General features: G+C 42.8%; 1 protein-coding gene across 1 annotated transcript; it reads left to right on the forward strand.

Annotated features, from left to right (window-relative positions):
* Nucleotides 1-530: 530 nt before the first annotated feature.
* Nucleotides 531-6,148, forward strand: hemk2 (HemK methyltransferase 2, ETF1 glutamine and histone H4 lysine). Its single transcript, XM_020482716.2, has 7 exons — nucleotides 531-671; nucleotides 1,986-2,179; nucleotides 2,517-2,603; nucleotides 2,784-2,874; nucleotides 4,853-4,936; nucleotides 5,022-5,163; nucleotides 5,534-6,148. Exons 2-7 carry the CDS (start codon nucleotides 2,049-2,051, stop codon nucleotides 5,641-5,643), a joined length of 645 nt encoding a protein of 214 aa, XP_020338305.1. The 5' UTR covers nucleotides 531-671; nucleotides 1,986-2,048; the 3' UTR covers nucleotides 5,644-6,148.
* The last annotated feature ends 6,177 nt before the right edge of the window (nucleotides 6,149-12,325 follow it).

Below are 12,325 nucleotides of genomic sequence, written 5' to 3' on the forward strand. Positions count from 1 at the left end.
ATAGAAAGGGGAATGCTTGGAAGTAGTCTCTTTTCAGAATTTTCTGGTTCACTGATTCACTCTGTCCCAAATGTCACCCTATTCCCTTTAGTGCACTACTTTTGAGCAGGGCCTACTGTATGAGTAGAATAGGGTGTCATGTGGTATGCAGCAGCAGGACACAGTGTTAACAAGGATGATCCCACAACCCGCCTGGTGCCTTCATGTCTGGTTATGGCGTGTAAACCCAACACTCTGGATGCATTAATATTACCAGTCTCTTTGGTTGTTAACCAACCCACATAAAACATAATGGCCATATGACACGCAGACTTGATATATACACGCAGACTTGAGGCTTCTGCTGATGTCCATCAGTACTGTTAGTTGACTCATTCTAATCTTACACTTCACTTATTTAAAAAAAATCTCCCATCAACCCAGTCTCTCATTAATGATATGTACAAATTAGCACAATGTTTTTATGTACTAATAACACAGACTCTTGGCGCATCGAACTCCAATTCCACGACCATTCTGAATCTCCCATCATTATTGTTGCAACGGTGTGCTAATCAGAACGACAATTCCCACAATGCACTGCAACAACCGGAACCAGGAAAAACATCTAGTTAGTTACACGTGCGCCTCTTCATCGGCTTCAAACAAACGTATCATACCAAAAGCTTCAGGTAAATGTCACTTGCAATAAACATTTCATCTAACATTGTCACTTAGTGTCGGTAAATTTGGCATGTACATGCATTACATAGTGGTAATGCAATATCTTTGAAACTCATTCTCGCAACCTAGCTAGCTAACGGGTAATTCAGCTCTCACATCAAATTAGTCTACACCGACTAATGCTGCGTTCAAAACAACTATGGAATCTCCGACTTCCGAGCGTTCAAGACAACTGGGGAAAACCTTTTGAACGGCCGACTTTCCGACCTGAAGATCACTGAGTCAAAATTGTATGTCGTATTTTTCCGAGTTGTCTTGAACGCACCAATAACATCGGTATACACATTTTTTAAAATAATTTAACCAAGACATACCCCAAATTGTTTCCAATGGGAAGAAATGAGTTAGTGGGCCGAACTGGAGTAGGCTCCTATTGGCGCATTTTTCCGTTAGAGAACACCTACTATGTGAAGTGCATGTGTGCAATAACACAATTCGCCTTTGCGCTCCTTTTAAATAACGCGATTTTAAAACGTTTACAAAGGTATAACGTTTACAAAACTTAGTCCACTCTGTTCATAGCATATTTTAGTTTTGGGGACAGAAAACTGTATTGAGATCAAATGTTTAATCGATGGTAGTGAGTGGAAACGCCAAACGGTGAAATATGTCTCATTGTTCTATTTGTGGTATAGAGCTCACCAGCTTGTAGTCCTAATTACTTCTGGGTTCTTCATTCCTATGGGAAAAATGTAATTAAATTGTTGCGTGTTGTTTGTATTTTTGTTCAGTGTAGGTTATGCCCCACAACTACTTAAATAGGTCTATGAACCACAGCATCGTGCTTTGCAGTTTATGAAAGTGAAAGTTGTTTATGAGTGTATAATGGTCATCAGGCATCGTAAATGGCACCCAGAAAATGTACTTTTCTTAGCCTAATCCTTTTGTTGTTCCACACTTTCACATGGCTGAAGGCGTTTGGTGCAGTTAAAAACACTGCTTGTTAAAATGTCGAACATATGTGAAAATACTGTCATGAATTTTTTACAGCTTCATGAAATGTTACAAACTTCTGTTGAACCCAGTCATTGGTGTGTTCCCTAAAAAACATTTATGCCAATGGCCAGTGGTCTCAGAATTATGGCCACCCAAGGCGCTGTTTGGGTTCATTTAGTGCAGTTGTTATTTATTCCTATGACCGTCCAATAACCCCTTGACCTCTACCCATTGTCTGAAGTCTATCCTGTCAGAGTTCCAGCACTTTGTATCAACCTTAGGATGACAAACACTTACCTAATAGTTTTGTGTCCATCTCTGTACAGCTTCTAGTGGAGCACATCGCTGTCCCCTGCCTGACATCCTGTGTGTGTAAGTCAGTGGGCCAGATGTCCTTTCCCACCCCGTTGTACTCCCATGCGGGCCGCGGGCCTTTCACTGACGTGTACGAGCCAGCCGAGGACTCCTTCCTCCTGATAGATGCCCTTGAGCAGGATGCTGACAGACTGAAGAAAATTAGGTGAGCAGCTTGTCACAATACCTGGGTTGTGTTCATTAGTGCTTACATAGCAAAACATTTTGCAACAAAAACGAGAGTTTCTTATTGGACAGGTAGTTCAGGTAGTCCCGATCCGTTTGGTATCTGGTGAAAATGACCCTTGGTTGTGTTCATTAGGCACCAAACAGAAGAAAACAGTCTGAAAAGAGAGGAGCTCCCTGGACTGGTCCAATAAGAATTTTTGCTTTCTGTTGCCAAACTTCTTTAAAGGTTTTCTGTTGCGTGCCCTAATGAACACCACCCTGATACCTGCTACTGGTCAACAATACAGTTACTGACCTTTGACCCTCTTCTCCAGCCCCTCTGTGTGTCTAGAGGTGGGCAGTGGCTCTGGGGTGGTGTCCGCCTTTCTGGCATCCGTGATCGGACCTACAGCTCTATACCTGTGAGTAGGGGTGTGTGTGAGAGAGAGACTGACTGTCTGTATTTGTTAGGATGTGCTTTAGTAACATGCCTATATCTGTGTTTAGGACGATTTGTAAAAATAACTGTCTAGAGGGCTTGTGACTCGTATGTGTGTTTTAACTGATGTGTTTGACTTGTTGTGTGTGTGTGTCCTCCCCAGCTGTACCGACGTGAACCCCGCAGCAGCCCAATGCACTCTGGAGACGTCTCGCTGTAACGCCGTTAGTCTGCAGCCTATCATCACTGACTTGGTGAGACACACACACTAGGGATGTGCATCTTTCTCTTTCAAGATTATTCGATACGTTGCTAGATACATGGGATACGATACAGGAATGATACGTTTTGGTTTGAAGTGATTTGGTTTGATTAGAGGAACGAATTAATGCGATTTGGTTTGAATCCATTCACCCTAACAATGGGAGTCGTTGTCCTCAAAGCGGCATGGCGGGCTGTCTAGCTACCGCCTATCTTTTCTTTGGATTGGTGAATGCATCCCTTATTGTAATCAGTTTTTGAATATTCGATGAGGGTTGTTGAAGTCAACCATCTGTATTCAATGGAGAGAGAGATGCTATGAATTCATGTCATGAATATGCATAGCCATCTTGAGACAACTCCGATATAAAGTGTTCTAAAAAGTGTTCTTTCTCAAAGTTGCCAGGATTTCACGCGACCTACTTATTATCAATACACTCGTAACAACTTAAGCATTGTGAAACTTCGATTCGATCAAAATAAGCCATATATTTTTGGGTTGACCAAATTTGACACTCATTGACCCCCATACAAAAACTCTGTGCATGGTGGGTGAAACAACAAAAAAACACCACCTGCTGGAGGGAGACAGATTTTCCACTGAGTTGGACCTCTTCATCTCCGATGTCGGTGCCTGAGCTGAGCCATGAGGGAAACTGGACATCTACCACCCCACTATCAGACAAAGGGGGGGCAAGGTTAGCTTTTTCTGTTTTTGTTTCAACTGCTAGTGAAGGGAAGACAATGTTCCTACTAGTCAGACTCAATCTCACGGGCACAGACATGACTCTAGTCATGTAACCACAGTAACCTCATAGCCCTTAAAGGGGCAGGTGAAAATTAGTCTCATCTGTGATGTTTTGGTTTAAAGACTCGGGTCACAAAACAATGCAATGAAATTAAACAATATACCACATTACTTCTTACTAGTAAAACATTTGTTTTTAGAAACATTACAAAGCAGGCTCATCAGTGTAATTTGTCTGCAAATTTTTATTTGAATTTGGTTGGTAAAAAAAATCTGAGAGTGACTGGTAGATTTTTAAATCTACCTGTCACAGTTGCTGGTGGACCAACATGTATATTTTAGGCCATGGGCCTACTGCTGCTGACGATGTTGAGTCTCATAGCAAAGGGTCTGAATAGTTATGAAACTAAGGTATGTTACAAATTAACAAAAATGTCTAAACCTGTTTCTCCCTTTGTCATTATGGGGTATTGTGTGTAGATTGACGAAAACATTTGATTTAATCAATTTTAGAATAATGCTGTAATGTAACAAAATGTGGAAAAGGGAAAGTGGTCTGGACTGTACACTGATTGTTAAAAGCAAAACTATCTATAAACTATTGCTGATGGTGGACCTGAACAATGAAAAATAAAATATCATGTAGCCTAAGCCCCGATCAGCAGGTAGGCTATATGTCCAGATGAGTCGTGTCTCGGGCGGTTGCTTAGGCTACTTTATTCCGGTAAAACAATTTTGAACAGCGCATTTGATAACCAATGTAATTTGCTTTATTATTGTTGTCACTCAACTAATAAAGCCTGATATTGCGCAAGCTATTTTCCAAACATTAGAATGCTGAAGGTGATGCGCAGCCTACCTCTCGTTGGACAACGCGTGAAGCAGCACACAATGTGCAGTTTGACTAGGCTACTCGTATTGCCTGTTGTTCGCCATGCAAAAATGACGACACAGTTACATGCTTTGTTCCACACTGAAGGAGAGGACGAGAGAAGGTAAAAATAAAGTAATATGAGCAAAGAAACAAGTACACCGGCGATTCATACCGTTTGAATCGATATTCTGACCGATGCATGCTACATTTGGAACAGTTTGGGGTCCCGCAGACCGATGCACTCTCATCTTAAACATTTGATCCAGGCACACACAGGTCTGATGAGAAAGACCCACACACCTCCTCTCCATTTGTTCACCCCAACTTCATCTGTCCTTCTCCGTTTTAGGTGGACTCTCTCTTGCCAAGGTTGTGTGGAAAAGTGGACGTTCTTTTATTCAACCCTCCTTATGTCGTCACGTCATCAGAAGAGGTAGAAAACTAAACTAGTGTTTGGTTGTTCTCCATACCACAGTGACGGAATTGTGTTTTATAGTGTGCGTGTATGTTTTTGTCAGGTGGGTAGCCATGGCATCGAGGCAGCCTGGGCTGGTGGGAGGTGGGGCCGAGAGGTGATGGACAGGTTCTTCCCGCTGCTTCCAAAGCTACTGTCCAATCAGGGGTTGTTTTACCTGGTCACTGTGGCAGAGAACAATCCAGGTGAGCCTCCCACTTCCATTCTCTTTTGACTTCTTGGTTTATATTTACTCAGTCTACATTGCTAAATTACATACGGCCTGATGTTATTTGGCACTGATGCATTTTTTACTATCTTTGTGAAAAGAGCCGTCTACCCTGTATAGCTTGTTTAGGTCCAGGGTTAGAATACCGCTCCTTGGAATGTTTTGTCATTTGTGCAGAATGAGTGAGTGACACTGACTTGAAGAATATAGGTGGGATCATTAACATTAATTACCACAACCCTGGTCTTTGCAACAACAAACAAGACAGTTCCTCCCTGATTCAGTTTGTTTCCTTCCATTTGATACCTAATGAACACTACCCTACTGTAACCTCTTTCTTCCACCAGAGGAGATCACCATTCTGCTGAGGAAGTTTGGCCTGCAGGGAGCGCCTTGTCTGTCTCGACGAACTGGTCCAGAGAGCCTGTCTGTTCTGCGCTTCCACAGAACAACGTGATCCTCCCTGTCCCACAGAGGAGACCATGAACCTGCTGCTCTGACCACAGCGGTTTCAGCTTCATCTCAACAACCATGAGTGATCACCTGAACTTTAACATAAATTGAGTGAAAGCCACCGTGGATTCATGGGAGCATTGGTCAAACAAGTGACCATGTCTCAAGACTTTAACCCAATGCACTATACAAAGGCTAACAGGTTGTCCATGCTAATGAGTGTTCAAGTTTCCTTGAACCGGTTTGTATTGGGAGAGGATCCAGTCAGTGTCAGTATTGAAGACATGTTGTACAGGTAGAATTGACATGCTGGGCACATGTTGATTTTATTCATCCACACCAGACCCCATAAGGAGACGCAGGTTAAAATATCTAAACAAACTCTGAACCAACTATATTAATTTGGGGACAGGTCGAAACATTCATGGACATTTAGCTACCTTGCTATTGCTAGCTGATTTGTCTTGGGATGAAATTAAACATTGGGTTGTTATTTTACCTGAAAAGCACAAGGTCCTTTTTTTCCCCTGGATCTCAGTAGAATTCTGACCCATTGAGTCACACACAATTGTGTGTTCTCTACACAATTAATCCAGATAAAAGGGGAAACCAAGTTAGTTAAGTAATTTCTCCTCCTTCAGTCTTCTGTGGACTTTATATGGTGGTTGGCTGCCAACTTTAAGTTGCATTACCACCACCAACTGGACTGGAGTGTGGACCTCAGTTTAGCTTTCACTCACCCACATGGGTATATGCTCCTAAAAACCAATGAGGAGATGGAAGAGGCAGGACTTGCAGCGCGTCACGTGTCAAAAATAGTTCTAATAGTTATTTTAGCGCCTAGCTGCGCAGATACTCGTGGTGTGGTCAGCAAGTGACTGACCCAAAGATTGTCTTTGGACTCATTTCATTTTAGGGCTCGATTCAATCCATGATGCTTAAGATCTGCGATATACCGCAGTTCAAATGTAGAGATAATTTCCGATTGAGGCAACATGCAGCGTTTACTGTGAGTGGATGCAGTCCCGCGTACATGGGAACGTTGCCTTTAAATTTCATATTCAGCGCTGCGGATTGAAACAAGCCTTTCGTTTATTGCAACATTGTGGTTTCCACAATCCTACCTGGGATGCCAACTGCAGTTTTAAAGGTATAATTTGGTATTTTCTGCTTTTTTGGATGGAGGGGGGACGGGTGAATGAGTTCTGCTGAAATAGCAATGGATTCGAACGCATGCTGCAACGGAGGCAGCAGTTTAGACCAAAGATTGTTCACTCGGGCTGCTTACCATTCGGAGAAAAGTGTTCCCGTCCACTTAACAGTGTGGCTCTCCCATAGACAATGCAGTAGCATCTGGATCTGGTCTGCTTAATTTCACTTCAATTTAAAAAAAAAGTGGGGTGTCTTGCTTCCTTCAGTCACTGCTACGCCACCGTAGGCCACTCCAACTGCAGTTTTGTGGATATGAAAGTTGTAAGTAAAAAGTTGTTTAAAATAGATGTGAACAACTCAGTTTATCAAGTTTATGTAGTTAAATATCGCATGCATTACTCATAGTGTAACATGATGTTCAAATGTTATGAACATCATGTTTGAGCAGAGTTGAAATTGGCAGGGTTTATGGTGAATGCGATCTCTACGAACGTTGGAGTAATTGCCTTTAGTCGACAGTAACATTGAAGGTTACCTTTATTTTGATAAAGGGAACCAACAACATTCAAACGTGGCCTAGGCACTGGGATAGCGAATAGTCCACAGTGCCAACGGGGGGGGGGGGCGGGGCACCAATGTCAATGCTGCACATTATTAAAGCTGCTCAGTCAATTAGAACGTGATTAGATGTCATTCGTTTGGAAGGTTGGAAAACAAAAAGGTCGCAACTAGGAGTTGAACTGGGGACCTTGCGGGTTGCGTGTAATGATTTTTCAAACTAGTTTTCATTGGGAAGGTATATAAAGCAAAACGCAGAATCCACCTCCACGTGCTCGTTGAACATCTCATTCCAAAATCATAGGCATTAATATGGAGATGGTCCCCCCCTCTGCTGCTATAACAGCCTCCACTCTTCTGGGAAGGATTTCCACTAGATGTTGGAACATTGCTGCAGTCTCATTTAGCCACGAGCATTAGTGAGGTCGGGCACTGATGTTGGGCAATTGGGCCTGAACTGAAGTCGGTGTTCCAATTCATCCCTAAGGTGTTCGATGGCGTTGAGGTCAGGGCTCTGTGCAAGCCAGTCAAGTTCTTCCACACCGATCTTGACAAATCATTTCATACCAGTCATCCAACAAATTCCCATTCAGAGCGACACAGAAGCATCCAGGGTCAATGCCCTGCTCAAGGGCACATTGACAGATCTACCACCAGGCCAAAAAACTTGAACCCGATCCCTCCACAGTTCCCCAATAGCTTTCCCTCAACCATTCAAGAAGAAAAATAAAATGAATTCCATTCCCCCAAGAACCCCCCCCAATGCATCAACTATCATGAACTAGAGAAAAAAGGAAAAGACAGGAGAAAACAGCAAAACAAACATATACATTTTAAACAAAGGACATCAAGGACAACTAAAATCATAACAGCAATGCTAAGTATATGTTTGTGTGCATGTCTGGCACTATTACATGTGTGTTTATTTGAATGAGTGCACGGCCTCAGCCTCAGGCAAACCGGCATTAGCTGTAAAACCACTGCCCCTCAGTGTCAGTAAAATGTACTTTTCATGTTTAGACTTAAATGTTTTTTTTAAATCTCCCATACAGCAACTCCACTCCCACTTGCCTCCAATTCCACATTCCAACCCATCCCATTGATCTCTGCTGGCCACCCACATCTTTCAACTATTCTGATGTTTAATGTACAATTTCAATCTATCTAATTGAATAGAATCCACAGATTGCGAGTTGAAGATAAATATTGTTACTAAGAGTATTAGTAATTGACTGACCCTGTCTCCAGATCTAACAGTACTATTTCTAGGGTCAATTTTAGATCAATGCAATTTATTTTCAGCCATTCCTGGACCGGAGACCAGAAACAGGCTACCTGAGGGCAATACCAAAAGAGTCTATTGATTCTGTATCCTCAAAACAAAATCTGCAGAGCGTCGATGATTTTATGCCACAAGAATTCTATATAATAATTTTTGCTGAAAAGCACAGTCTTGAATCTTGCATTGTTTTAGATATCTACTCATATGCCCTGCACCATGGAATCAGTACATCACAAATCTCTTTCCAACTATTTGGCAGTTGTCAGCATCCTGGTCCTCAAATGAAACATATACTTTCCTATTTATGCTATTTTTATTCCTCTGCCAGTTTTGAGCCTTTATATAGGGCAGACAGACCATTTCCCTACCTCCCGCTGCCACCTGCCTCCATTTTTGGGGTAATGCTGTAATCAATTGGTTGTACTCTTGGATTGGAGCAGACCTTCCCTTACAATTCTGATAACTCCACCATTCCAATTTACATTATCATTTAAGAACAAAATACCCTTTTCAAACATCTTTCCCATAAATACAGGTATTTTATCAACCAGCACATTTGAGTTCAGCCATAATATTTGTTCCATCTTTTAAGTGGAATGAAATTGAAGTCAGCTCTGCAATGCTTGTTTGAAAAAAAGTATAATTTTCAATTAATTGAAAATGAGACATGGCAATAAGGCCATTTTTAAACAATGGATGAGCTTTTCTTAGTAATCTGCTTGAACCAGTTAGGGTTCAAATAAAACTTTGAATGAGTGAAGCTTTTAGAGAGAGGTTTAGTGCTTTTATATTTAAATATTCTCAACCCACCCAATTCATATTCATTATATGGATTCTGGTTTAGCATCCCAGATAAAGCGACATTTTTGCCGCATGTGATTTGAAAAACGAAACATCAGGAGTAGGCAGCGCCATAAGTGAGTAAACTGGGATATGACTAAGGATGTTAATCTGGGCAATTTTTCCATAAATAGACAGGTATTTACCTCTTCATGGTTGTAGGATGTCATCTATTTTTACAAGTTTTCTATTGAAATTCATTGTGGAGAGCTAATTTTATATTTTTTTGTGATATGAATACTGGGTATGTCTACTTCACCATCAGCCCATTTTATATGTAAACTGCAGGGTAATGTAAAAGTTGTATTTTTTAAAGATCCAATATGTAATAGTGTACCCATGATAATTAGGTTTTAGTCCAGAGAGTACAGAGATGTTATCTAGATCTTCAATGAGACATTGCAAGGATCTAGCTTGTGGACTTGATATAAAATTTGAGTCATCGGCACATGGACATGTTTGTTTTTAAGCCTTGGATTTCTAATCCTCTAATGTTGTTATTGAGTCCGATTTTAATAGCTAGCATTTGAATGAACAGTTCTTGTGCTAACACTGCTTTGAGGCAGTTTGGAACTCGGTAGTGGGTGCTGCGACAGAGCAGACGATTATGCACTACAGCGGTCCCGTTCTGTGAGCTTGTGTGGCCTACCACATCGCAGCTGAGCCATTGTTGCTCCTTGATGTTTCCACTTCACAACAGCATGTACAGTGGAACGGGGCAGCTCTACCCGGATAAAGCACTAAATAAACTTCAATTAGTGCTAAATACGGCTGCTAGAATCCTGACTAGAACCAAAAAATCTGATCATATTACTCCAGTGCTAGCCTCCCTACACTGGCTTCCTGTCAAGGCAAGGGCTGATTTCAAGGTTTTACTGCTAACCTACACAGCATTACATGGGCTTGCTCCTACCTATCTCTCTGATTTGGTCCTGCCGTACATACCTACACGTACGCTACGGTCACAAGACGCAGGCCTCCTAATTGTCCCTAGAATTTCTAAGCAAACAGCTGGAGGCAGGGCTTTCTCCTATAAAGCTCAATTTTTATGGAATGGTTGCCTACCCATGTAAGAGACGAAAACTCGGTCTCAACCTTTAAGTCTACTGAAGACTCATCTCTTCAGTGGGTCATATGATTGTCTGGCTCAGGAGTGGGAAGGTGAACGGAAAGGCTCTGGAGCAACGAACCGCCCTTGCTGTCTCGGCCTGGCCGGTTCCCCTCTTTCCACTGGGATTCTCTGCCTCTAACCCTATTACAGGGGCTGAGTCACTGGCTTACTGGGGCTCTTTCATACCGTCCCTGGGAGGGGTTTGTCACTTGAGTGGGTTGAGTCACCGATGTGATCTTCCTGTCTGGGTTGCCCCCCCCCCCCCCCGGGTTGTGCCGTGGCGGAGATCTTTGTGGGCTATACTCGGCCTTGTCTCAGGATGATACGTTGGTGGTTGCAGATATCCCTCTAGTGGTGTGGGGGCTGTGCTTTGGCAAAGTGGGTGGGGTTATATCCTTCCTGTTTGGCCCTGTCCGGGGGTATCCTCGGATACCTCGGGCCACAGTGTCTCCTGATCCCTCCTGTCTCAGCCTCCAGTATTTATGCTGCAGTAGTTTGTGACAGGGGGGGGGGGGGGGGGGGGGGCTAGGGTCAGTTTGTTATATCTGGAGTACTTCTCATGTCCTAATCGGTGTCCTGTGTGAATTTAAGTGTGCTCTCCCTAATTCTCTCTTTCAGGGGACCTGAGTCCTAGGGCCATGCCTCAGGACTGCCGGGCATGATGACTCCTTGCTGTCCCCTGTCCAACTGGCCGTGCTGCTGCTCCAGTTTCAACTGTTCTGCCTTATTATTATTATTATTGGACCATGCTGGTCATTTATGAACATTTGAACATATTGGCCATGTTCTGTTATCGCCACCCGGCACAGCCAGAAAAGGACTGGCCACCCCACATAGCCTGGTTCCTCTCTAGGTTTCTTCCTAGGTTTTGGTGTCTAGGAAAAACTCCCTAGAAAGGCCGTGCTTCTACACCTGCATTGCTTGCTGTTTGGGGTTTTAGGCTGGGTTTCTGTGCAGCACTTTGAGATATCAGCTGATGTACGAAGGGCTATATAAATACATTTGATTTGACGCTAGCCAGGCAGAAATGTTACGAACTGACTCGTTGGAAAGGTGGCATCCTAAGACAGTGCCGTGTTGAAAGTCACAGAGCTTATCATTAAGGCCAATGTTTGTCTAGGGAGATTGCATGGCTGTATACTTCATTTTATACAGCCTTCAGCAACAGCTGTGGCTGAAATAGCAGAATCACCTTATTTGAAGGGGTGTGCACATCACTTTTGTTTTGAGCAGACTTCGCCCGGGAGACAATCAACGCTAACCAGGTTCACCCGGGTCATTAATCAAATCCCCTCAAAAGAATAATATAACCTCAACTGAGCAACATTTCCAGGGTTCATTCTCAATTATCCCGGTTTGTCATCAGCCCTCGCCTCCTAAACGCATTGGACGGAGCTTGGATCCATTGTGCTTGGAGGAGATGAGAGAGGAATCAAGGGCATGCCTTAACGTAATAAGTGTTTCACCAGCTTTCATCTTTCCAGTCATTTTTACATCAAGGGATGCACTAGCTAAATGTGGCCCAGGTCTGCATCCTTTCTCCTGAAGTGTACACTTATCTCCTTTATAAATTTGAAAGGAAATGACTAGTATAAGTGGGTGGACAATCCTTCTAACCAATGCCTACACCAAGGAGGAGAGTGCAGGTAAAGTACAACAGAGCTAGAGAAAGATAATTTGTTGTTTTCAGTTGTAACAAGGGAATGTTGTGTGCAACCTAAATACGAACATTAAATGATTCAG

The sequence above is a fragment of the Oncorhynchus kisutch genome, linkage group LG5 (genome assembly GCF_002021735.2).
Source record: "Oncorhynchus kisutch isolate 150728-3 linkage group LG5, Okis_V2, whole genome shotgun sequence".
Lineage (NCBI taxonomy): Eukaryota > Metazoa > Chordata > Actinopteri > Salmoniformes > Salmonidae > Oncorhynchus > Oncorhynchus kisutch.